Source organism: Marmota flaviventris, chromosome 1, assembly GCF_047511675.1.
Source record: "Marmota flaviventris isolate mMarFla1 chromosome 1, mMarFla1.hap1, whole genome shotgun sequence".
In the NCBI taxonomy this organism is placed as follows: domain Eukaryota; kingdom Metazoa; phylum Chordata; class Mammalia; order Rodentia; family Sciuridae; genus Marmota; species Marmota flaviventris.
Genome location: NC_092498.1, coordinates 195,464,746 through 195,491,882, shown reverse-complemented (window position 1 = coordinate 195,491,882; position 27,137 = coordinate 195,464,746). Strand labels below are relative to the sequence as shown.

The 27,137-nt window shown below is 38.9% G+C and overlaps 1 protein-coding gene across 5 annotated transcripts in view; it reads left to right on the top strand.

Moving 5' to 3' along the window:
• The window catches only part of Trank1 (tetratricopeptide repeat and ankyrin repeat containing 1), a 105,445-nt gene that overhangs the window by 52,108 nt on the left and 26,200 nt on the right, over nt 1–27,137 (top strand). For 2 of the 5 annotated variants that reach the window (XM_071619749.1, XM_071619748.1), the window contains 8 exons: nt 3,472–3,642; nt 10,942–11,103; nt 13,961–14,215; nt 15,564–15,740; nt 16,838–19,744; nt 22,565–22,764; nt 23,058–23,195; nt 25,779–25,850. In XM_071619749.1, the coding sequence (XP_071475850.1) occupies nt 3,472–3,642; nt 10,942–11,103; nt 13,961–14,215; nt 15,564–15,740; nt 16,838–19,744; nt 22,565–22,764; nt 23,058–23,195; nt 25,779–25,850 (4,082 nt within the window). The remainder of the gene's footprint in view (nt 1–3,471; nt 3,643–10,941; nt 11,104–13,960; nt 14,216–15,563; nt 15,741–16,837; nt 19,745–22,564; nt 22,765–23,057; nt 23,196–25,778; nt 25,851–27,137) is intronic. The other 3 variants (XM_071619752.1, XM_027932199.2, XM_071619753.1) reach the window with 3 other exon arrangements.

The following is a 27,137-nucleotide window of genomic DNA, read 5'->3' as shown; positions in this document are numbered from 1 at the left end:
CTAACTTGAACCCAAGAAATGTTGCCCTAACAGTGAATGGGATTATTTTCATATTGGGTATTTTTTGATAATGTAGAGTCAAAAACTCTTCACATTCTTTAATCTCAGATAAATTTCAAATCTACTATTTGAAATAGTCGTGACATCAGTAGGACCTTAAAAATCTTTAGTTCTGTTGGTATTTTGGTAGCTGCTGGTTGTTATGATGGCCCTGCTGGCACTTCAGCAGAGTGATTTGAGAATCCCAGGAAAGCAGAGTCTCAAGGAATCAGCAGAGTTGGGCAGCAGCAGACCCCAAACCTAGAAACGGTCATCTTCTAGAATTGAAGTAAGAGCTTGTTCCATTTGGGTAAGAGCTTGTTCCGTATGGCTTGGTTAGAACAAGATACTCAAATTAGTTTAGGCAAGAAAGGGAATTTATTGACTCTTATGAACGAAAAGTCCAGAGTTTGGTTCAGATGCTTGCTGCAATGGTGTCTTCAAGAACCTGTCTTACCTCTTACCTCTGCTTTCTTCTGTGCTAAGTTCACTGTTAGTCAAGTTCCTTTTCAGTTGAAGCACCAGAACCTTCAGACTTACTTTCTGCCAATTTGTCAAACTCAGCCAAAGAGAGGAAACTCCTTCCAATAGTTCAGTAAAAATATTACAAGTATGTCTAATTCACCTGACTTTGTCACATGCCCTACATGAACCAATCACTTGGCCGGAAGGATGGACTGATCTAATTGGCTAAGTCCTGGTTAGGTGATATCACCTGAAGGGCATGATGAGATAGAACCAGTAGGATGGAATTATTTGATTAGGTAGGTGGTGGTGAAGCCTTCATCCCTTGAGCTGGTGGGTGGGATAGAACCAGCAGGGAGGAATGATCTGATTAGCCAGATCCTGGTGAGGTATTAGCTCTTGGGCCAGGGAGTTGGATTGGAGGTGGAATGTGACAGGTCTTTATGTCTATCTGATATTTAGTCTCATCAAATCAGGTAGGCTGAGAATGAGCAAGAGGCACTTTTCCAAAGGAAAACTGTCCCCCCCAACATCCACTCAGGAAAAAAGGGAATGAATACTAGACAGGCAAAAAATTTTGTCACTGGGCTGGGGTTGTGGCTTAGTGGTAGAGCGCTTGCCTAGCACTTATGAGATTCTGGGTGTGATTCTCAGCATCACATAAAAATAAATAAATAAATAAAGGTATTGTGTCTAATCACAACTAAAAAAAATTTAAAAAGAAAATTTTGTCAGTGGCCTTCAGATTTTACTTCTTTATCCCCTAAAATAATGTTGAAAACCTGTGTGCCTATTTATGTGTTTTTAAGTTGATATCTGGAATTTTTAGCATGGAAATCTAAATAATTGTAAGAAAGAATTATTTTCAGAATTTTATATATGTTGCTATTTTAAAATAGAACATCTTACTCCTTGTGTATAATAAAATATAAATGCCACAGAAATTTTATATCCTCTAACATCTATTTAAAATATTATAGACAAGCTCTTTAATAGCAAAAAATATCAACTGTGCATTCCTCTTTTTGGATCTTTCCCATTTACTTTTCTTTTTAAAAAAATATTTATTTTTTAGTTTTAGGTGGACACAATATCTTTATTTCTTTTTAATGTGGTGCCGAGAATCGAACCCAGTGCCTCACGCATGCTAGGTGAGCGTGCTACCACTTGAGCCACATCCCTATCCCTTTCCCATTTACTCTTCTAAAAGAAATTTACCCTAATATATTTTACGCTGGAGTACCTTATTGATCATCCAGTATTATTCTTCTGGAACAAAAATACTCATGTAACTTGAAATGTTAAAACATTTCTGTGATTGTCAGGTTCTAAGGGCTAAATATGTTTTCTGAATCGAATTTTGACTAAAATTATTACCACAAAGCTAATCAAAGCATAAATATAGTAAACATTTTTATAATTGTTAAACATAAAAATAAAGTTTTAGAGGTAGATAGGGGTGGATTGCAGTGCCTTTTAAAAGGGCTTTTTCGGCATCAGTTTTAATTGTCCCTTCATTTGGGGCAGTATAATATAGTAATTATACTAGTTTTCTATACTGTGTAACAACATAACCAAAACCAGAGTGGCTTAGAACAATACCCATTTATTAGCTCACAGTTCTATAGGTCAGTAGTCTGGTGTGATGTGACTATTTCGGCTCATTTTCTGGCAAGGATGAAATCAAGCTATTAGCCTCAGCTATGTTCTCATCTGGAGTTCTAGGCTCTCTTTCAAGCTTATTGGTTGAACTGACAGAGACAGTTCTTCCTATGTTTCCTTGATGGCTGACAATAGAAACTACTCTTAGCTTCTACAGGCCACATACATTTAAATGTCTTATGGTTCCCTGCATCTTCATAACCAGCTGGGGATTTCTTATGCATCAGATCCCTCTCATACTTTGAATCTTTGACCTCTTCTCTTTCTGAGCTCTAGAACTTTGACCTTTAGGACTTTTGTGATTAGGTCAAGCTGATCTGGATAATCTCCCCATCTTCAGGTCAATTGATTTGGGATCTTAATTATATTTTCAGAGTCTCATTACAGTAGCACCTAGATTAATATTTGATTGCATAACTGGGATAAAGTATTTTTTACATTATGGGTCAGGAATCTTGGTGCCTTATAATTTTGCCTACTGCAGTAAGATCCTTGAAGGGTAGGAAGTATGAATTTGTTTTTGTAAAGTGAAAGCTAGGCAGTTGTGACTAGGGAGATGAGAAAGGAGAACACTATAAGCAGGATGATATTTGGAATAAAGATGCCTTGGCAGGCAATAAGTTTTATTAAAGATTAGGTACGGAAGTTGGAGGTCAGGCTTTGATTTGTTTAACTCTGTGCCAACATAAGTCTTTGTGTACCTCCAGAGATATACCTGTTCCATTCTGAAAACTGTTGCAATTGTGATCACAGAGACACCTTGATGCTTGGCAAATAGAGTAGAGCAGCAAATGAAGCCTACAGCTAGAGGTTTGGGGCTGGGAGGGTGGAAACAATGACAACAAAAAACCCGGATGCCAAAGCAATTGCTACTTCTTTCTTCTTCTATCCCCAGATAGGCTTCTTCTTGTTCTTGTTCTTGTTCTTCTCTTTTTTCTGGAACAATATTCTGTTTCCTCTCTAGGGAATAAAGAACTGAAGTCACAGCTTGCTCTTATCCTTACAGCTGTAACTGTTGCCTAGTAACCAGATTCCCCCTCTCCTTGCTTGTTGCCAAGGAGAGGGGAGAAAGGTAGAGAGGAGCGCACTTCTGAACCTCTTAAAAGCTATTGTCCTTTCCACTCCACACAGGACTCCTTGCTTTGGGGAGTTGGGTGGACTGCTCTAATCTGACAGTTTAGGTTCCTTGAACAGAGGGAGCCTGATTCTTTTGTCCTGGGCAACTGGGAGGAAGAGCACTCATGGGGACGTCTCCTTATGGAAGGAACCATGACAGTCCCCCCTTCTCATTTTGGCCTGCCCTAGGACAAACAGAGGATGTGCAGATGCTCCTGCGCTTTGGGGCAGACCCCACTCTGCTGGATCGACAATCTCGGTCTGCTGTCGATGTCCTGAAGAGGAATAAGAACTTCAAAGCCATTGAGAAAATCAACAGTCACTTGGAAAAGCTGGCTACATGTTCTAAGGACCTATCAGGTACAGCTCCTGTAAATTAACTTTTTTGGGGGATAAAACTGGTTCTGTGATATCAGATACAAATCAGTTTATCTCTTCTTGGGACACATAGATCTAAGTGAGACCCCTCTTTTCCAACATTCAGAAAACTGGTATGCTTTTTTTGGAAAGATAGAATGAGACAACTCTTATTTAGAGGGTATCTATGACATTCTGGGAACTTTTCCAGACCCACCTTTGAACAGTATTGGTGATTTTTTTCCCCCCACATATTCACACGGTAACAAATGAAAAAAAAATCATACAGAGTAGGAGATGACAAAAATCAAGTCTACTCCTCAGAAAAAAAATTACTACCAATAATTTAAAATGTATATCTATTTCTGAATTTATTGACTTGGGTTAGTCTCTATTGACAGACTCTCCTGAATAAGAGGAAGCATTTAACTATATCGGTCCTACTTGTTGAATTTGATCTGATAAGGTTACTTGTATCATTTATATTCCATTTCTTAACTGTGAATTTTCCATGTTTCATCTATAGATTGATTCTAAAAAATGAGAACAGTGGGTGCATGGTAGTATTATATAAATGTTACCCTTTCTATAACTAGTGGCATGGCTGGACTCACAGAAATAAATCACTAAATGTCCTGAAAACTTTGTTCTTTGCATGTGATACTCTTAAAACATCCCAGTTTAATGAAATATGTATGTATTTTTATGTTTCTTGTAGTTTCTTGCACTTATGTATTATCTGTTACCTGAGTAAGTTTCTTTCTTGATCTGCTAGAGTAGCTACTTAATAAGTTTTTACAAGGGCAGCATCGATGGTAGACTTAATAAGTTCTTAAAAATGTCTTTATTTTTTCCTCATATTGATTAATAATTTGTTTGAGTATAGGCATTATATTCATTGATAGTACGTGTACTTTATTCCATTTTATTATTTTTGTAATTAGAATGAGTTTTTATAACCAGTGATATGTTAAAGTTTAATGGCAGTTTTTTCTTATGTCCAACAATCTGTGCTATCTTTAGGTTTGTGAAATACATTATATAACCTTGTTACAGCTTTGAAGAAATTGTTTCATTGCCTTTTATCCCCAATTTCTACTGATTAGAAGTCTGATGTTAATCTCATTTTTCCCCTTCTAGAATTTTTCTGTTTTTGAGTTCTCAAATTTCTTTCAGATGTATCAAGATGTGGGTCCTTATTCATTGTTCTTGTTTGGCACCTGTTGGTACATTTTAATCTGTCTTTCTTACCTTAGAGAAATTATCTTTTATTATTTTACTACTCTCCAATGTTTCTTTTCTCTTATTGCTACTACTGTTAAATGGCCAAGTTTCTTGAATTAATAATAAATGTCTTTCAACTTGTCCCTAATATTTTCTCCCCAGATTTTTAACTTGGCTTTTAGCTTTTCCTTTTATAACTCAGTCTGTCCATTGCTACATTTTGAATTTGGGAAATCATAGTTTTAATTTCTAAGAATCTCTTTCTTCTTATTATTGTTTCTTATTATAGAAGCTTATTCTTATTTTGCATTTATCACATCTTCTTGAATTACATATAAGAATATTAATTGTATATACATGCAGATATATAAAGAATGTATATGTGTGTATGTATGTGTGTATATCTATCTCTGTCTCTATCTATCTGTATTTATTTATTTAAAGAATGTTCTCTTCTATTCCCTGAATTATTGCTTTTAGGGTTAGTTGATTCCGTTTCTTGGTTCTATTTTGTGCTGTTGCTTTTCCTTAATCATCTTCTGTTCTTTGTATTATTTATGTTTGTGAATGAAGTAACACCTTGATCAATACTTATTAAGTGGATAGTGTACATAGTTAAATTTGTTTCTCCAGAAATATTCCCTCCCTGAAATGAGTGGGTGAAGCTACTCTGTAGGTGGAGAGCGTTGAGGTGGGAGGCAGTCTGACGTCTAGGGATTAGATGTAGAGTATGGAAAAGGTTTACGTGGGGAGGTTGAAGCTGCTTTTCATTTAATACACCCTCACTGGAATTTCCCCATTTGTTTCAATTTTTACTTATTTATTTTAATATCATCTGTCCTTTCCATGAGGCCATGATAATGAGGAAAGAGAAATGTTTTTGCAGAGTTCTCTTTTTTTTTAATGGATGTTCTTCTCAAGCGATGACATATTATGTTTAGTTTTTAAATGACCTCTTGTTTTAAGGAATTATGATTTTGTCTTGAGGTTATATAATTAACAAACCATTGTGAAGTGCTGAGAGTTTGTGTACATGATGTCAGTTTCAGAATTGTTTCTCCAATTTGAGAAATTAAAATAACCACAGGGATTACTTAGCTAATTAATTTCTAGGTTTCAAATAATAACAACAAAAAGAGAACTCCTAGTTAATAGAAGAAAATGGCTGCTTTGTTTGCAAATTTATCTTTTATTAATTATGATTTTAATTCTTAGAATAATGGGTATCTTTAGTGTTATACTTCTTAGCATGACATTCGTCATTAAAGTTTTAAGTTTTGATTGTTTCCTTGTATAATAGAATCTCTGAATACCTGCTAATCCAAAAAACATCTAATTGTCTGAGACAAATTTTTTTCCCCCCTTTTGTGGGACTGGGGATGGAACCCAGGACCTTGGACATGGTAGCAGGTGCTATACCCCTAAGCTATACCTGTAGCCCTGAGAGATGATTCTTAATCTTACTTTGATCTTCTTCACCAGTTAAATCAGTAGCCTCTGTTTGGAACCCAGAGAAGAGACTCAGGAGAATCTCAGCCTGTCTATACTCATTACAGTTCAGCTTACTTGCTTGGCAGAAAAGCATTCATGAGAGGAATGTGCACTAATTCAGGCCTGCCATTTGACTCATCAGGTAGCCTGTGATGGCAGTGGATACATGTAAGCCTAAAGCCCCCTGTCCTCCTTGGCAAACTTGTTGGATGTTTGAGTACTTCAAAATTTTCTGAAACATTGACCATGAAGACTTTCATGACATGCTAAAGGAATATTGAAAGACTATAAACAATTAATGTGAAAAGAACTGAACTGATACAAATTTAAAAAGAAGAGGATGATAGTAGTCAGGAAGGGCCAGTAAATCAGAGCCTTCCTGTATTCCCTAAAAGTACTTCTAGCAGCAGAACCCTTGTAGAAGTCTTCAAATATCTCTGTGTGTAATGATATCTGGATGGGAGAGACATTGTCCGAAATGTCAGTGTTCCTTTATACGTCCATATGGCTGTATATAGTTGTAGTATACTTTTTGTTTCTAATATTTTGCCTGTTGCACAAACTTCAAAACCTAAGGTGGGACTAGGAGATCTTTCTAGACCAGTTCTATGCGATATAATTATATGAGACAGTGGAAATGTTCTGTATTTGTTGTGTCTGATATAGCCATTGGTTACATATACCCATTGAGCAATTAGAATGTGTATGTCTTTTTTATTATTATTTATTTTTCCACATTTTTATTGGTGCATTATATTTATACATAATGTTGGGATTTGTTGTTATATATTTGAACAAAATGTGTATGTCTTGTACATCTGAACAATTGAAATTTTATTTTTCTTTAATTAACTTTTATGTAAATTAGTGTCCACTATATTAGACAGTGTAATTTTAGACTTCAACTATCAAAAGTTCTTTATATTCAGAATAGTGATCAAGAAAATGGTGGGAGGGTGAAAGGAAAGTGCCCTAAGAGCCATGGGAATGAAGATGGATTTACTTTATTTTTATGGACCATAATTCCTCCCCATCTTTATCCATTGAGGGGACAGATGGAAATGTCTTTGGAAACAGCTGCTGCTGGAGTGTTTGTACCCCTGTTCTTGACTAAAAAGTCTCACCCAATGATTTTGATTTTTTTTTATATCAGTGGTCCTGAGTGCAGTACATTTAGGACATGAAGTTTTATTCACTTAGATGATAAATGAACATTTCAGTTTCAGACTAGGATTAAAGATGCTTTCTCTCTTGATCCTTTCTGAGAGTTTCTGTTCCCCATTTTGCTGAAAACAGTGGTGCTGATCTCTTTGGATAGGGCTATCTTTGGCATGGAGGTAAAGAAATAAAGAGTCTTGTGGAAGATTTCTGGTTCTCTAAACCAGAGCTTTCCCAACGTGTTCATGTATAAATATTTGGAAGCCTATGTTAAGATGCAGATTTTGATTCATCAGGTTCAGGGTGGGATCAGACATTCTGCATTTGTCTCAGTTGCCAGGGAATGCCAGGGACCACTTTGAAGAACAAAACTTTAATCCTTTATAAATAGTCAAGATTATAGGTTATTGCCTTTACTTGCCTTTTATGGCCACCAGCAGATGGCAACCATGTCCACTTTCCCTAGTGGCTGTTGCTGCTCAGCTCTTAGGACCAAGAACAAGCAGATTGGAACCTTTGTCTTACTAGCACTGTGCCTTTTCAAGTGAGCTCAAGTTCAGACCTCTGAGGGGAGCCAGATGTATTTTGCTCAACACCAAGACAGTGCTTCTTTCCAGTTAATGCAGATGTGGGGTTTTGATTTAAAAGATGTCCATCGCATTTTCTCCTTTTTATAAACCTATGTTTTCATTTGTTTTAGGAAATGTATGAAATGTAGCAAAGGAGATATTAATTTTTATAAATATACCTCTAGGAAAATTAATATATTTGGGATTTGGTCATTTAGTCTAATTCTATGCATTTATAATTATAACATTTTTATTTTCTTTTATAAAAATGGAATGGATATATTAATTGAACCTGATCAAATTGTGTGTAATACAATTTATCAGTTTTGTCTTTTATACCTTAAAAAAGGTATTTTGGGCAAAAATGAAATGATTTATTTCTATTTCCTAATATTTCCCAGCACTATTGTAACTTCAGAAGATCTCTTTAATTTTTAATTTCAGATTTGCTGATATAGTTTTGCTAAATATGGTAATTACAGAGATTTATAAAAATATAGTGTTATACGGAAACAAAATTTATTATAATCATACTTTGGCTTGTTTTCATTTAGTCTTGTTATTGTTTAATTAATAGTCATTTTTAAGAAAAATCTGTAATTATAATGCATAAGCAGCTTCATATCCTGATGTTTCTTTGTCTCTTATTAAGCTTGTAGGAAATTTAGGAAAAAAGAAAAAAAAAAAAAACAACAGAAAATTTTAGTGTAATATACAAGTCACCCACCATCTTACTTCCCAGGGACACCATTTGTCATATTTAGACTTTCCTTATATGTATTTTTGTGTTGTCAGTAACATTCTTTGATTTTTTTTCCTCTAATACCTGGAGGTTTCTCTAATTAGGAACTGCCTTCTTAACTATCTAAACCATCTAATGTATTTATAATACTGCATCTAATTATCTCTATTGTCAGCTTAGCACATTTCTGTTCATTTTCATGTGACTTTTATACTAAGCCAGTTTTTCTGGAGAAATGATCTGCCTGAAAAGCTTTTAATGGCATGGTACAAGGGGGCAAGCAAAGAAAGTTCTTCTTTTACCAAAGGTCCTATTTTTTTTTTTTTCTGTACTGTAAGGTTTTATTGTTTTCTGTGGCTTCATAGGTATTTTAGGATGAAGGTAGGAGGATACGTCCAGGGATGCTAGCCAGACATCATTCCACCACCCACATGTTTTCTGTCTCACAATAAACTTCTAGCTAAGGTGATGTGGGCTCATCTGGCAAATGGTTACCTTTTTCTCTTCTCTGGAGTATTGTAGATTTTACTTCTGCCGGGTGTCTGAAGCTCTCTTGATTAGATGGCAGTGAATGTTTGCCCCAGAAGTTGGTGCATGGATATTTCTGGTGTTCTGATTTGATTTGTTGAAATGGTAATCCAGGTGTGCATCAATAAGGTTGTCATTCCCTGCCTGCCCCATTGGATCCTTTTTACCATTTCTGTGTACTTCCTAATCTTTGAGTTTCTTCACTTTGAAAAGCCAGTTCCTAATTAAGGCTTGTTTTGTTTTCAAGAAATGTCTTTGAGCTTATAGAGCCTGTTTGGCTCATGCTCCTTCAAACCAGAGGTGCCTAGGAATTTCCACTCTCCCATTGCAGCCCGTAGGCAGTGACTGATAGATGTGAAAATATGAAAACCCATTTCCCTTGTCTTATGTGGAGACAACTCTGAGGTCTGATTTATACTCCAGAACTCCTCTATGGGATGAGGCAAGGACACCCTCTGTGGGACTTTGCTTGAGTTTACCTTCTCAGTTGGATTCCTCTTCCACTTTTCTTTGGCTTTCCTACTTACTCCTTTGCTGGTCTTCTTCCTTAATAAACTACTTGCACACAATTCTTTGACTCTGGATCTGCTGCTGGGCAATCTGTTTGAAAATAACAATGTTTTCATTATTTGCACCCATTTTCAAATAGTCCATCTCTTTTAATGTGTCTATACTTTGATAGAACATGACACTGGACATTAATTTATGTCTTTACAACCATGATAGCACTTCTACTGTGAGTCAGGTACTTTTTCTTTGGTGAGAAAACAGACGTCCACCTGTGCTCTCCTATCTGTTCAGTAAAAATGCTTTTTGAGGATATAATTTGATTTTAACATATCATCAATAGGTGTTTTGTCATTGTGACTGTTTCCTTGAATAAGTTGAATCAAGGAGATATTATCTTTCTTGGCCAGCAAGATGACTCCTTACTTAAATTGGCCTTTCCAGGTTGTCAGTAAGACATACAAATTTGAATGGCTGGCATATGGTTAGATGATGACATTGCACCAAGCCACCTTTCTACTGTTTACTTTCCTGAATTATTTTATTAGTTATCTAAACAGACTACCCCAAATTTATTGACTAAAAAAAAAAAAAAGCATTTGTTTAGCTCTAGATTCTGTATGTCAGCAGTTTAATTTGGGCCGTTCATACTGTCTTAATTGAACTCCTTCAAGTGTCTGCAGTCTTTGCTGATCTTGGCTGGATTCTTTCACATCTATGAGGCCTCAGTTTGGACAATAGATTTCAATTTGTTCTATGCTGTCTCTTATTCCCCAGCAGGCTAGCCTGGACTTGTTCTTATGGCAGAGGCCAGGTCCAAGAGCCAATAGAGGTATACAAAATTTCTTGATACCCAGGCTCAAAACTGGCACAAAAATCACATCTACTGAAATATACTGGTCATAGCACTCTATAAGCCAGGCCAGAATCAAGAGACTGGAATGGAGAATAATCCAAATTTCTTGATGGAAGGAGCTGCAAAAGATGTGAAAAAATAGAGGGGAAGAGAACTGTGGTTATTTTTGCAGTCTACCACAACCGCGATCTCTGCATTCAGAAGCATCACGTGGTGGTGTTTTGCAGGACTCAGCAATGGTGATGGACCCACTAGTGACAGCGACATTTTCCGGAAGACCTCTGAGCAACTGGTGCAGTACATGAATTCAGGAAACCGGTTATTGCATAAAAACTTTCTGAAGCAGGAAGTAGTTCAGAGGTTTTTGCGCCTCCTTTCTTCTTTGCAAGGTATTTTTCTTCACAACATTGAGTTGTGTTAAAGATGATCTGTGCCCATTAACTTGCTTTTCCATGGACTGGGGATGTAGCTCAATGGTAGAAAGTATTCTTAGCCTGGGTTCAGTTTCCAGTGCCACAAAATCCAAAACCAAATTCTATTCTGGTATCTTTTAAAAATTATTCTCTGAAAATAAAGGTAATGCATCTACATCTAGAACCTTCAAATAACACAAAGTTCTTCAGTGAAAAGTCTATCCAGGCTGCATGATAGATATTAGTTTCTAAATTCCATCCCCAGAGGCAACCATTGGTACTAGTTTTTCATGTAAACCATCTTAGTGATTCTTTGCATATGCAGTCACTTTTTTACATACTATAGTTGTTTGTTCTATAGATAATGGCTAAATGTTGGGGTATAGGTTATTTTAGAATTGAATGTTGATTTTGTGTTTATGCTCACACCAGGAAACTTCCCCCAAAGAACTTTAGATGACAAACTTTAGATAATTATGACATGTTTTAGAAATTCTAAGTTGCTGAAACTTAGCATTTTAAAAATTGACATTTCATAAGGCTGAGATGTCTCAGTTTTACGCAGTGTATGGGAAGACATGACCAGAAGAGCCAGAAATGCTTTTCAGGATATATAGCAGACCCTAGTATTTAAGGCTTGAAGTTTTGTGTTTGAGTCTTAGCTCTACCACTTACTCCATCTATGACTTTTAGTTCAATTACCCACTTCTTTAAACTTCAGTTTTGTCATCCTGGACTCAGCTGGGGAGCTAATCTCATGAGATAATGTATAGATCACTTGATCCAAAGTCCTCTACATAAAATGTTAATGCCCATTAGCTTTTAGGGTGAGTTGAATGAAGTTGGATTGTAATATTGGGCTCGTTGTATATGAAAGAAATGGGTCAGAGACAAATGACACACACAAGACCCTAGGATGGGCCCTCCTTATATGAGATATATTAGAAGTGGACATTCTGTACAAATTACATCTAGGGAATCCTCTTGGTTTTGGACTTAATGTCATCTGACACATGAAGTCATTTCTTTTATACTTACTTAGGGTTATAAAAATAAAACTTGACCTTGGTCAAAAATTTATCACAGATGGGAATGTTACTTTTGGAATATCCTTTGTTTCTTAAGGTCTATGTTCCTGGGCTTCCTTTGTTTCTCTTTGGGGGATCCTGTGGGTTAGTGTGGGATCCTCTGTCTCTGGCTAGGGTCTTTCCCTTTTAATCTGTGTTCCATACTATTTATGTCTTTCCTATTGGTCTTCTCACAGCTCTCTTCCAGAGTTCAGTCTTTAATTTACTTAACTCTTTTGATTCTTTATCTCTTTTTACTTTTTCTTTTCTCCTATTTGTGTCCTTAACTGCTCATAGGGTGGGATGTTGATAATTGTTTCTATTGGAATTTACAGAGTCAAATTGGTTTAAGTTGTCAAAAAAGTAACTTTTTAAAAATTTTTACTTTCATGCTAGAAATGCCACTAGCACCCATTCCCTCCCATCTTCAACTCAGCTGTCCTCTGGTCAGCTTTTATCTCAGACTCTCAGTGGGAACAAGTCTAGATCTCTTAACCTGTGACTCATCCAGCATTTCTGGACTTGTGGACCCAATTCTCTTTCATGGCAGTTGGAAGAAAAGTCCTAGGCTTCACTTTTGATCACAGTGTGTACCTCAGAACCAATAATTGATCAGGAGGATGGAAAGTCTTGATTGGCTCAGGCCCAAATCACAGGCTGCCCTATCCCTTTCATATCTCAGTAGAATACTGGAGGGTGGGAGTGTGGTTACCAGAAGACCAGTGAATAGATTCTGCGAAACAGAAATTGTGAATGTTTATTTTAAAAGTTTGCCTTTTATACTTTTATTCTAATCCTTGTTAAAATAAGATGATAGACTTGCCTATATTTAATTTGTTCTTATTTTAAATGAATATTTAAAATATTAAAATGAATATTCATTTTAGAAAAAATGGGAAGCAAAAACCAGCAAATGCAAATCACATTGCTCATGTTTAGGTAATTTTTAATTTCTTCCCATCTGCTCTTTCTCCCTACTTTCTTACTGGTAGGATTGTCAGACCAAATACAGAATGCCCAGTAGAATTTGAATCTCAGATAAACAATTATTTTAGTGTATATTCCAAATATTTCATGAAATACACTAAAAATTTACTTGTTCATCTGAAATTCAATTTTAATTGACTTCCTATATTTTTATTTGTGAAATCTGGCAATCTACTTACTGAGGATCTGTTTTAAAGTTTTTCTCCCTCAAAATTCATCAAAAGTTTGGCATGGGATAACCATTATCCTGTCACTGGACATCAAAGACCAGATGGCAACACTTAATGTAGCATGATACAAAATTCAGAATGAGGGATCAACTACCCTCTATTATCCTACAACTCTTGACTTTTTAATTATCTTCTAGTGTTCCCTGTAGTTCAGTGCTTCTTAAGCAGGGCATACTCTTAATATTATTAAAAATTTAAGTCAGGATTTTGCCTGTCTCAAGTGTTTGCCCTGAACTCAATCAAGTATTCTGCCTTAAGAAGCAATTGTCAATTCTTCTGTCTCTGAGGCCAGGCTCTGTATTCCCCTACGGTATTTCTAATGTCCTCTAGAAGCCTGTGAGATCATTGGTTACACTAATGTTCAAGAGTGCTTAAGTGACTTACTCAAAGTAATTAATTATTTATTTGTTTATAGTTTTGCCAATATATCAATAAAAATATTGATCTGTAATCCTTGTTAGTTGCATATAAATATTGGGTTGTAGTTGGGGGAGGAAGAGAAATCATATGAACCGTTTGTGGAGTGTGGTTGATTCTTATTTTTAAAAGAAATTCCTCCTGACCTGATCTGTGACATTAATCGAGACTGCGCCAACACCTTCATCAAGTTCTTACTGGAAAAACAAAAATGGTCCGAAGTGCTTCTGCTGTTAACACGCAAAGTAAGTGGGGAGCCACCACCCGGAGATTGCCTCATCAAGGACTGCAACCTCTCAGACCTGGACATCTGCACCATCATCCCCCACCTCAGTGCCTGGGACCAACGGAAGACACAGCTCCTGGGCCGCCTGATAGACAGTGGAGGTGAGAATGCCCAGATGAAACATGCTGGAGTATTGTCCAGGTTGTCTGGACTGGTGGTCTGGCTTCTTCTTGCTTTTGGAGATACCATGAAATTCTGCCTCATTCTCTTTTTATCTTCATCTTTTTGAAGCAGCTATGAGGGTCAATGGATTTTTCTGTAGGAATTCTGAATTTTTGTGAATTTCAGTTATCCCTATTCTCTTTCTGTCATATATAAGAAGCATTAGGTGTATGGATGGTCCTTGGCTCTGGTTTAGCCCACAATGCTCATTTCTCCCTGGCCTCTGGCTAGATTTTCCCCTGCAGGGCTTTTGGGCAATTCTTGTGGTATTCTCTTCTAATCAATGGATTGGGATTTGAGATGCTTGTTTTTAGTGTGAAACAGCCAAGGAATTGGTGGGTGGAAAATCTGTCATTTTAATCAAGAACAATCTCATATAACTGGGCATATGTCCGGAGTGTGCAGACATCTTGTTAGGTTGGGTTTTATTTTAAAAAGTAATTTAGAAACACCAGCTCCTTTCCCAAACCTCCACTCATGTAAGAGGAAGTGCCCTGCCCTTTATAAAGAGCAGTAGCACTTAGGTCCTCAGTCCTCAGAATGCCATACCCAGTGTATGTAGAGCCTTTAGGCATTGCTCCACCCACTGCTTTCGGGAGGTAGAGGAAAGCCTTCTACAATTTATTTCTTCAAACCCCTATGTTCAGTGTTACTTTCTTTGCTCAAAAACTATAGTTGTCATGGTTTCCTTTTTTATTCCTTGGTTCAGAGCCTCTCCTAGGATCTGGTGCTAGGAACCAAGTCCCAGAGGTAAATGCATAGCTGCTGCAGATCTACAGAGGGTGAGGCTGCCTTGGTGGAGTTCAGAGAGCCTGTAATGCAGAGGGTGTGTGTGGATTGAGCTCAAAGGAAGGTGATATTGGAGGAAGATAGGTGTCAGGGAAGATGGCAATTAAAGGTAGAAGCTTAGTAGAAGAAAAATGTGGGGAAGGTGTTCATGTCCTGCTCACTGATTGTGTGTCAGGTATGGTATTATGCAAGCATTAGGATTGCCATTATTCTGCCCTGTCCTCACTCTGAGGCAATGCATAGTGGGAACTATGGGCTCTGTGGTGGCATGAGAGGAGGGGCTGGAAGGGGAGTGAGGCCCACAGACAGAGCACTTGGAGCAGCAGGGCTTTCAGCCTGAGGGTACTGGGGTGGTAGGAGGATCTTGGTAATCAGGTCAGCAGCAGCTCCTCCTTGGCATCTAAATAGCAGAAACAGTCCCTTTCTCTTCAGGTGAGCCAGGATGTACCTCTTCCCAGGATGTCACTCACAAGTGCCCTTCTCTTCTGCCTTCTCCAGCCTTGCCCGATGGTCTGCAGCAGAGCCAGGAAAGGCCACTTCTCATGTGCCTGAAACATGAGGACTTTGAGTTGGCTTTTCTTCTCTTGACCAAGGGTGCAGACCCCCGCAGTATTTCTCTCACTGAAGGGGATACTCCTTTGCATGCAGCACTCCACATCTTTTTAGATATCAATGGTAAGCATTGTTTTTTAAGTGATCTTTTCCTTGATGAGTGTTTTAGTTAGCTTTGCATCACTGTGACCAAAATACCTGACAAGAACAGCTTAGAGGAGGAAAAGTTTATTTGGGGCTCACGGTTTGAGAGTTCTGGTTCATAGATGACCGTTCCATTACTTTGGGCCCAAAGTGAAGTAAAACATTATGGGGGAATGACATGGCAGAGGAAAACTGTTCCCCTTATGGCAGCAAGGAAGCAGAAAACGAGAAGGGAAAAGGCAGAGGGGGCTGCAGAGAAGTTGTATCCTTCCAGGGCATGTCCGTAGTGACCTATCTCCTCCAGCCTCCCCACACCTGCCTATAGTTATCACCAGTCTGTTGAAACTGGGATCAGTTGATTAGGTCACATCTCCTATAATCCAATCATTTCACCTCCAAGTATTCCTATAACACAGGAGCTTTGGGGAACACTTTATATCCAAATCATAACAGGGTTGGAAGCTGGAAATTAGAACTGGTGCTGTGCTTTTTGATCTTTCCATTTGGGAAAATCATTGTCTGAAAAAAGTCCATTTCCTGGACAAGCATGCCTATATCTCCTGACCTCTCACCCATAGCAAAATGAGAAGAAGTGACCATCATGATGAATGGTCAAAGTGGGCACATTGATTTTTAAATTCCAAAGTTGACTATTGGTAGCTGACAGATACTTTCCATTTATTTACACCTTTTTCAAGAATCCTGGCATGCAGGATCACTAGAATATTATAAGGTGATTTCAGGACTTACTCCTGACATTTGAGTTGGGGACTTGTTTGTTGTCAAGAGCTATCTTGTGCATTGTAGGATATTTAGCAACATCCCTGGTCTCTTCCTACTAGTTGCCAGTGGTACCCTCCTGGTTGTGACAGTCATGCCTCCATACATTGCCAAATTTTCTGTGGAAAGTAAATCACCATTGTTTGAGAACCCCTGGGTTATTTAATTGGGTATCAGACACCTGGGGGAGGTCAGTGTTATGAGATGTCCCAGGCTGGCATCTTTCTCAAACCTAGGTCTTCTGATCCCTGGGAAAACTGGCTCAGTACTCACAGGATTTTGTTTGTGTCTTTCAGCTGACATTGGCTTTAACTTCCTCAGCCATCTCTTGGATTTATTCTGGTCCAACCCCACTGAATATTACTACCTCAACCCTAACATCCAGGACAGCAATGGGAATACCCTCATGCACCTCCTCTTTCAGAAGGGCATGCTGAAGCGCATGAAGAAGCTGATAGACCTATTGGTGAAGTTTGACATCAACTTCAACCTGAAGAACAAAGAAGGCAAAGACGTACGGCACCGGATTAAGAAGAATGATGCTCTGCTTTTGGCCTGGAACAAAGCTCTGACAGAGAACAGGCGGAGGAGCAGGCAAGACTCTGCTGCCCACCTGGGGAAGCTCTCAAGGTCTTCCACTGCTGGTCATACATCTCAGCTCAAGTCCCAGGGTTCCTTCAAGTCACTGCCATGTGGCACCACTGCCAGAACCCCCTCTGAAGGAGCCACAGTTCCCGATAGCTGGGAGACTCTCCCTGGTGCTCAGGTGACCAGGCAGGAGTCTGAAGCTATCAGGCCACGCTCCCTGAGAGATCGCCTTGTACAGGACATTACAATTTTGATTCAGCAGGTTGAATTGGATACAGCTCTTCCAGAGGACTGTCCTCAGTGCCCTGAGCCTCTGGAGGTACGAGGTGTCATGGAAGTAAAGAAAGATAAACTCCAGCGAACCCTGAGTGTGGGGAGCTCTGGCAGTAGTGGGAACAATTCTGCTGTCCCTGAGGCAGGGGAAGGACACGCTCAGGCAGGTCCTGGGGCCTCACAGCTTGTTCCTGCTGGCAACAGAGGGAGGGAGGGCAGTGATGATCAGGACAATTGGAGCATGCAGGAAATCGAAGCATGCCTCCAGGATTTTGATAACATGACCTGGGAGATCGAGTGTACTTCAGAAATGCTGAAGAAGCTGTCCAGTAAGGTTATGACCAAGGTCATAAAGAAGAAAATTATCCTTGCTATTCAGCAGCTAGGGAATGGTGAGTGGACCCAGGGCCTGCAGAAGCGGCTAAAGCACCTGAAAGGAAACATCCGGCTCTTTGAAGCTAAGCTGGACAAAGGAGCTAGGATGTTGTGGGAGCTCGCCATCGACTTCTCCCCTCGATGCAGTGAGAACCCAGAGAAAATTATCGCTACAGAAAGAAACACGTCCTCCATGGAGAAATCAGGGCGAGTCTACACGGAAATCATCCGGATCTGGGACATTGTCTTAGATCACTGCAAACTGTCAGATTCCATTATGGCCATCTGCAGTGCCTACAACCGGGGATTGTCCTGTGTCCTGCGTAAGAAGCTGAAGGGTATCAACAAAGGCCTAGTTTCAGCTAACATGAAAATCCAAAAGCGAATACCCCGCTGCTATGTGGAGGACACAGAGGCAGAGAAGAGCAGGGAACAAGTGGATCCGGAGTACTTTCCCCCAGCCAGTGCAGTGGAGACGGAGTATAACATCATGAAGTTCCACAGCTTTAGCACCAACATGGCCTTCAACATCCTCAATGACATGACAGCAACAGTGGAGTACCCTTTCCGAGTGGGTGAGCTTGAGTATGCTGTGATTGACCTCAACCCAAGGCCACTGGAGCCCATCATCCTCATTGGTCGGAGTGGCACTGGGAAGACAACCTGCTGCTTATACAGGCTATGGAAGAAGTTCCACGTTTACTGGGAAAAAGCTGAGCAGGCAGGAAGCCCGCTGCTGGCCAAACAGATGTGGCCAAAGAGAAAGTTGGAAGCAGAACCCAGAAAAGAGGGTTCAGATAGGGAGCAAAAAGAGGAAGAAGAAGAGGATGAGGAAGAGGAGGGTTCCTTTGAGGTGGAAACACTAGACAGTGTAGAGGAGGAGCAGGAGAGTGAAGCCTGTGCAGGGGGAGCTGGGGTAGAGGCAGTGGGGGATGGCCATGGGGTGGAAGGGTATACATCAGAGCATCCCCACCAGCTGGAGCATTTGCATCAGATCTTTGTGACCAAGAACCATGTCCTGTGCCAGGAGGTACAAAGGAACTTTATTGAGCTTTCCAAGTCTACCAAAGCCACCAGTCACTATAAACCACTGGAACCCAATGTTCACAAACTCCAGGACCTGAAAGATGAGAACTTTCCTCTGTTTGTCACTTCCAAACAGCTGCTCCTCTTGCTTGATGCTTCTTTGCCCAAACCATTTTTTCTGAGAAATGAAGATGGAAGCTTGAAAAGAACCATCATAGGATGGTCCACTCAGGAAGAGTTGACCATCCCTAATTGGCAAGAAGATGATGAGGAGGCTGAGGTGGATGGGGACTATAGCGAGGAGGATAAAGCTGCAGAAATGCGTACAGGTGACAGTGACCCCCGTGTATATGTGACGTTTGAGGTGTTCACCAATGAGATATGGCCCAAAATGACCAAAGGGAAAACCTCCTATAACCCTGCACTGATTTGGAAAGAAATAAAGTCTTTTCTGAAGGGTTCTTTTGAAGCCCTCAGTTGTCCCTACGGGAGACTAACTGAAGAAGCATATAAGAAATTAGGGAGAAAACGGTCCCCCAATTTTAAGGAAGACCGGAGTGAGATATATAGCCTCTTCTGTCTATATCAGCAGATCAGGTCCCAGAAAGGTTATTTTGATGAGGAGGATGTTCTGTACAACCTGTCCCGAAGGCTGTCGAAGCTCAGGGTACTCCCCTGGTCTATCCATGAGCTCTATGGTGATGAGATTCAGGACTTCACCCAAGCTGAGCTGGCACTGCTGATGAAATGTATCAATGACCCCAATGCCATGTTCCTCACCGGAGACACAGCCCAGAGCATCATGAAGGGTGTGGCCTTCCGCTTCAGTGATCTGCGCTCTCTGTTCCACTATGCCAGCAGAAACACTGTGGATAAGCAGTGTGCTGTCCGCAAGCCCAAGAAGATCCACCACCTGTACCAGAATTACAGGTCCCACTCTGGTACGTCTAGCATGGCTCACCTGCTGGGTAGGTGTGTGGGCATTGACCTGGTGCAAGGGAGCTTTAGGACAGCTCCTAACATGCTTTTGCAGCTAAAGCAAGAGTCACATTTTGGAGTTTGTTAGTAATTACACTCAGGAACAAGAAATCTTATGATTTCTGCCACCACTCAGTCAAAAATCTATAATTAAAGATGTGGTTGGGTGAAAATGGACTTCAAGTAATTCTTCCTAAGAAACTTGCCATGGCATGGAAACATTTCAAGGGAATGCTTAAGCTGCTTTGAGAACTTTTGTTAAAATACCTTGGAAGAACCTGTTTAATCTGGGTGAAGTAATATGCTAGTTACAAGTCATTAACCTTTAAAACAGCTTTTCTCCCAAGGAGGAGCAAAAAAACTGGGGTGCTTTTTATTTTATTTCAGTTATGCCCCTTATCTGTGCCAGGTGTGATGCTAAACAGCTTACATCTAGTACCTATGCTTAATCCTCACAACAGCCATGTGAGGTAGATATTGTTCCCATTGTATAGTAGGAAACTGAGGCACAGAATGTTTAAATAATATGACACCCATATCAGAAAATTTCCTTTATGGTTTATAAGTGTTTAAAAATATTCTTTCCATTCTAAACTATTCATGAACAATATATGGTGTTATTTTATATATTTTTAAACCTTATTCAATAAGATCATTCCTGGTATGCCTTTCTTCAGCTATATTTTTGCCATACAATGTGTTTTTGAGATTTCTGCATGTCAATTACATGGCACTTGAGTTTATGCATTTCTTATTTTTTAAAATATTTTTTTAGTTGTAGATGGACACAATACCCTTTATTTTATTTATTTATTTTTATGTGGGCTGAGGATCAAACCCAGTGCCTCACACATACTAGGCAAGCCCTCTACCACTGAGCCACAACCACAGTTTATGCATTTCTGACTTCTTCTATTAGTAATGTATTTTAGGACTGTTCCACAATTTGTTCTCCATTTTCCAGGGATGGATATTAGATTCATGTCAGTTTTTTACTGTGACATAATCTTTGCCTACTTTTAAAATAAGTTGTTTTTTTCTTATTGCTTTTTAAGAATTCTTTATGAATTTGCCTTCACATCTTTTGTTGATTTTATATATTGCAATTTTTTCTCCCATTATGTGAAACATTTTATTTTTTCTAATCTTGACATATACATTATATACATCTATCGTACACATTTATTGAATATGTAGTGAATATATATGCTATGTTTAGTGAATATTTTCCCATTTTTTAAATTATTTTTCAGGTTGAAATTCACATAGCACAAAACTCATCCATATGAAATGTTCAATTTAATGATTTTTTAAAATAAATTTACAAAGATATGTAACCATCACCACTATGTAATTCCAGGACATTTTTATCACCCCAGAAAGAAAACCCCATAGCCACAGGAATTTCTTCTCATTGCACTCTTTGTCCTATTCCATGGCAGCAGCTCACCTTTCCTTTTCTGTGGATTTGCCAACCGTAGACATTTTATTTAAATAGAATGATACAGTATGGGGTGATTCCTGTCTGGTTTCTTTCACTTAGCACAATGTTTTCAAAGTTTACCCACTTTATAGTGTGTATCCATATTTCATTCCTTTATATGGTTGAACTTTTATTCCTTGAGTATGGCTATATCAACCATTACTTATCTAGTTTCCTGAACGTTATTTAAGTGGATTCCAGTTTTTTAGCACGATGAACACTTGTGCTCTTGCATTTTCTGGTTCTTAATGAAGAGGAAAACACAATTGATTTGCTTAGATGCAACAGTTTCCACTGATGCTCATGATTGCTTTCTGTACTTTATTAAAAGTACAGAACAGATGGTAACAGTCTCCTTTACTATTTGGTAACAGTAATGGGGATATATATGTCCATTTCATGGTGTTCTATTTAGACTATTATAATCTATGTATGTTAAGCAAAGAACACATGACCCCTAAGAGAAATGGAGAGATCTATGAAAATGTACATTCAATCCAGTTTCAGTCTCATCACTTGAAGGTGTTTATTAACTTCTCAGTCCCCTTTGTAAAAGTGAGATTGTCTCATTTGTCTCACTGGGTTGTTGTAAGGATTAAACGGAATGATTTCTAAGAAGATGACTATTGTATGTTAGATGTTTAGTCAATGTCAGTTTCACTTAAATTAGAAAATAAATGGGACCTGTGGGGAAAGTGCTTTGGAAAATATTTTCCCCTGTTCTGACAAGTTTTCTTAGTGTAGTCCTCAGCTGGCTATAAACCTGGAGGAAAAGGTGATAGAAGCCTTGGGTGTTGTCTCCAGCTAACATCCAGAGCTGCTGTTACCATGGTAACTTTGCTTCCAGTACTCTGAGCACCAATGAAAGAAGATAGGGTAATTCTTGTTTTCTTATGATAGTCTATATTGGTTTCTTTTATGGGCATTCAAACAGCTCTAATTATTTAGATTGCCTTTCTGCCTTGACTCTTCTTTAGGAGGTAATTTTCTCTAATGGGACTATACGTTGGGGATAATGTCCCACAAAACTCTCTCAGCACAGCAATGCATCTCTGCCTTCATCCATTGCACTCAGAGTAGTATGGAGCCTCATTGATAATCAAATGAGTACTGGAAATAAGCTTGTAATTATACAGTTATACATACAGCTGGCACATGCTCTGGGGGCAGGGTGTGGAGAAAACAAAGCAACAACAACAATAAAGCAAATAAACCCAAAAAAACGAACAAATAAACCCCCAAAATAAAAAACTCAACTGTGTTGCACAGTATCTGACATGTGTCTTCTGTTTTATCTCAGGGATCCTCAATCTGGCATCAGGAGTAGTGGATTTACTTCAGTTCTACTTTCCAGAATCTTTTGATCGCCTTCCTAGAGATTCTGGCCTCTTCGATGGTCCCAAACCAACTGTTCTAGAGTCTTGTAGTGTAAGCGACTTGGCAATTTTGCTAAGAGGGAACAAAAGGAAAACCCAACCCATTGAATTTGGTGCCCACCAGGTGAGCTCCTTGGGATTGTATGTTTTGTAATAAAAGGAAGTTTGCAATTGAAAAAAGTTTGAGAGGCTGAATTATTCCATAAGGTAGAATTCAGTAGTCCATATCCCAGAGTGGATGAGCTCCAGAGATATGTGAGTATGACTAATTGTTTTAATATTTCCCTTGTCCTGACTGACCAAATCCATGCTGGCTGTTTCTCTTTAAAGACATTATTTAATTGCCTCCCACTGAAATAGATGGACCTTTATCATGGTTTTCTTTGTAGAATTTGATGTTGTTTTGTTTTACTTCAGGTAATTCTTGTTGCCAATGAAATGGCAAAGGAGAAAATTCCGGAAGAGCTGGGGTTAGCACTTGTGCTAACAGTTTATGAAGCAAAAGGCTTAGAATTTGATGATGTTCTCCTTTACAACTTTTTCACTGATTCTGAGGTATGTTACACTGATGTCTTTTCATATAACCTGAACTGAAGTTCCCATTCTGGGGAAGAGAATTTGGAGCTGAGGATAAGTTTGTCACACAGGTGTCTTTTTGTGTTTTAAAGTACAATTTATTTAGTGTGGAGGTTGGGTTTTGACAATGGCTATGGGTTGTTTCATGGGATGTCATGGGCTGGTTCTCTTTGTTCCCAGGAAGGGTACCGAGAAAACCAGCCCATAACATGCTTTGTCTTGTCTTCATCTTCTGAATGCCTAGGATTCAAGTGCCAGTTTCCAGTTTTCATTAGCTACTGTTATCCTTGGCTCCCAGGGATTCCTAAGTTGGAGCAAGCTCTAAGGAGAGCCTTACAAATGAAGGCAAGGTTAGCAATGTCCATCCTATGAGGACAGAACTGGGCAAGGTCAGTTCATAGACAACTTCAGGAAGACAAATGAGGCTTGGCTCCTTCCTGCTGGATCAGGTAATATGGGGAACAAAAACCACTGCCCTGCCTGGGATCTCTCTGTGGCATGGCTTCACTATCACTGCTTGCAGCCCAGGCAGACCAGGGCAGCCAGAGAGTCCCCAGGTTGACCCCCAGTGACCTCTGTGTCAGCCCATCATTTTGAGTTGGCTCTTGAGTCCTTATGATGGTTTTGCCCTTCAGCTTAGTTCATTTGGGGGAGAACCACCAAATAAAGAGCATCATTACAGCTTTCCTAGCCACTGGTTTGATTTTACCATCTTTGGGTGGGGACTCAGGCTGATTGCTGACTGTGCTGTGGAGTCTTTTTTGGAGACTTAGCTGGCTGTGTCCTGGTCCCATTTGCAGAGTTCTCACTACATATTGTGCATGCTTGAAGGGGCAGTTTTATACCTGAGTCAGGAGCACTGTCCGCTTTGACACCTTAAATCTGCCCCAGAGCTGAACCTAGAAATAGAATCCTTACATTTTTTTCCTGATCTCTTTTAATGTCATGTTTGCCTTAATACCTATGGCCAATATTATTATAGGCGTTTTACAGTTTATAAAGTATTTTTTAAATGCATTGTCTGACTCCACCAACCCTTTAAAGCTATGTTTATTATCATTTTATAAGGAAAACTGAAGGTCACTGAGGTTAAGTAAATTAACCATAATCATAATATAGGCAGTAGGGCCTGAAGACAAACTCATATGCTTTGAGTTATGACTCTTTCCCTTGTACTCCCTTTATTTTAAAGCTTCACATGTGAATTGGTTGTCAGAACTTTCCACAATGAGCATATACTTGAAACTCCTTATGTACATCCCTTCTCTGTCAAATTTTGCCAATAAAATCAGATGCACACTTACTAACCCTGGAACGATTTTTGCATCTGAGGATTACCTTTTTTATTCTAATAATACATATATTGGTCATGGCTGGACTGAGGCTTTCTTAAAAGAGGAAGGAAGAAGACTTTGTTATTTCTGTTCTTTTTATTAAAGTGCCAGTTGTATGCATGTGCCAGTATGAAACTCAAGCATCTGGATTTAAAGATCTGTAAGTTATGGTGGGTTCTGTTGGTGAATGAGTAATCTAGTTGTTTGGTCTTAACTTGATCCTGGAAATAAATAAGGCTGAACTCTGTGCTCCCACTAATGGTTCAGGGAGTTGCATGAAATTAAAAAAAAAAAGAAGGAAGAGGAGAAAAGGGGGGCACACACCCCCAATCTGAATCTTTTGGTTACATTGGCTTTATCCTATGTACATGGTAGACTTCTAAAACAACTTTTGATGTGGTACTTCCCAACATAAATGTAATCGTGCATTCCCGAACACAAAGTTCACCTTTATCACTTATAGTCTCTAGCCATAAAGCATCTGTCAGCAAATGAGAAGAAATGCTTTAATAAAAGGAAAGGGAAGACAGATCAAATATATCTCCAGCCTTTATGGGCTGGGTCCTAGGGTTTCTTTCGAGGTAACTGGCTGATAGTTGCTGATAGTTGTTATTATTGCTCTTTGACATGGGCAACTGTGAGGAGCTTTTCTCTTTTACCTTGGCCTCTTTCTCCACCCCTGTTGATATTTCAGGCAAGCATTCTCTTTGCAGCATCTGTTGCTAGGGCTTGTGAGGTGTATGGACAAGGGTGGGGAGGGGAAGGCCTTGCTGTCCCTGTTTGTGATTCTTCTTTCTAGAGGATTTCTTTTGCTGTTAAACCACGTGGTTGCCAGGGCCACCTTATGAGATGGGGAAGGAACTAAGGAATGTTATACCAAATCTTTCTCTTGTGGGATGCTGCTTTGTCTTTGGGGAGGGGCATTTATTTTCTCAGTTACCCCCAAACTATCCTTCTGGGGATTTGGAAGTATAATTACAATTTACACTCTGCTCCAGTGGGGTATCCTTCTTTTAAGCTCATGTGTGAATGGGACGTAAGGAACTTTGAAAGCCCACAGATTTTATGGGTTAGCTAACTGGTTTGGCTAATGGACTTTGGACTTCAAGAATAAGCCCCTCAAAGGTAGGTTTGCTAGTAGAATCTAAGCGTTGGTCCCACAGGAAGAACCTGGAAGACTTTTACATGTTGCTTTTTTTTTTTTTTTTTTTTTGCCACATTGCTGTAGGCCAACATTCTTGCTACAAAAACACATGTTCACATATTCCTAAAAGTCTCCAACTTTGATTCATGGAAACAGGTCAGTCATGTGCCATCTAACCAGCTTTTGCTTCTCTCCTTGCAGTTTTAAAATATACTATGCTTCCCCAGCCCTTTCAAGGTCAGCCAGTTTGCACCTCACATTGCCTGCCAGGAGTGTCCTCTCAAGTGTCAAGCACTTGTGTCTGTGTCTACTTCCTTGGCAAACAATTCTGCCAGCTAAATAGCTTCACAAAAAGGATAGTAATAAATAGTCTTGAAGGTTTTTTTCTAAACCTTTCAGCTACTTAAATGATTTCCTGATAAACATCTCTTTTTAGAATATAGTGATTAATTCCGTAATTGATTAATAGCATAACCATTCCTCTTTAATGAACAGTATTTAAGGCATTTAACATAATTTAACTGCATATTTTAACTTATGGGGTGACTTAAAGCAGGTAATTAGCTATCGACTTCATCTTTTCTGCATTTTAGATTACATAGATGTTAAGTAGATGGCAAAGAATACCATTTTATAAAAAGAAAAGTAAAAGCTATGAGAGTTAACTAGCTACTCTTACAAGGTACAGTAAATTAGGAATTTTGTACTCCGAATACTGCATATAATCTAGGTACTTCAGCTTTGTTGGGATCTGAACACTATAGTCTGCTGGCCAAATCCAGCCCACTGCCTATTTTGTACATTCTGTGGACTAAGAATTGATTCTAAATTTTCAAGTTGTTGGAAAAAACTCAAAAGGAGAATAATATTCCATGGTACATGGAAATTATATGAAATTCAATTTAACGTAGCTTTATTGGAACATAGCACACTCATTCACTTACATGTTGACTGGCTGCTTCAGCACCACAGTGGCAGAGCTGAGTAGTTTCAAGAGAGGCCATGTGACTTGAAAAGCCAAAGTTATTTATTATCAGACCCTTTAGAGAAGAGAAATTTGCTAACCCCTGGTCTACACAGTGGTTTTGGGGTTTGGGTAAAGGGGAAAAAAATGTTAAAATGTCAAGCACTCTACTAGACACTTGACATTGATTATCTTATTTTCCCTACAAACTTGAGTGGTTCTGTTTTTGCCATTTTACAGAATGTGTGCAAGTTCACATAGTTAATAAGTAGAAGACCTGCATTTTTCCTGTCTGATCTCAGAGTCTGCCTTTTACAGTGCAACCCACAGCACCTGATTTTTCTTGCATCCTTGGTAGAATAATTTAGGTAGAAAAATTTGCCACATGTCTTAATTGCTGACCCTAAGTGGCATTTCTTAACAATGTTGTAAGAAAGGATTAGAATTTCCCTGCCTATAGTATTTGTTGAAGTTCTTTC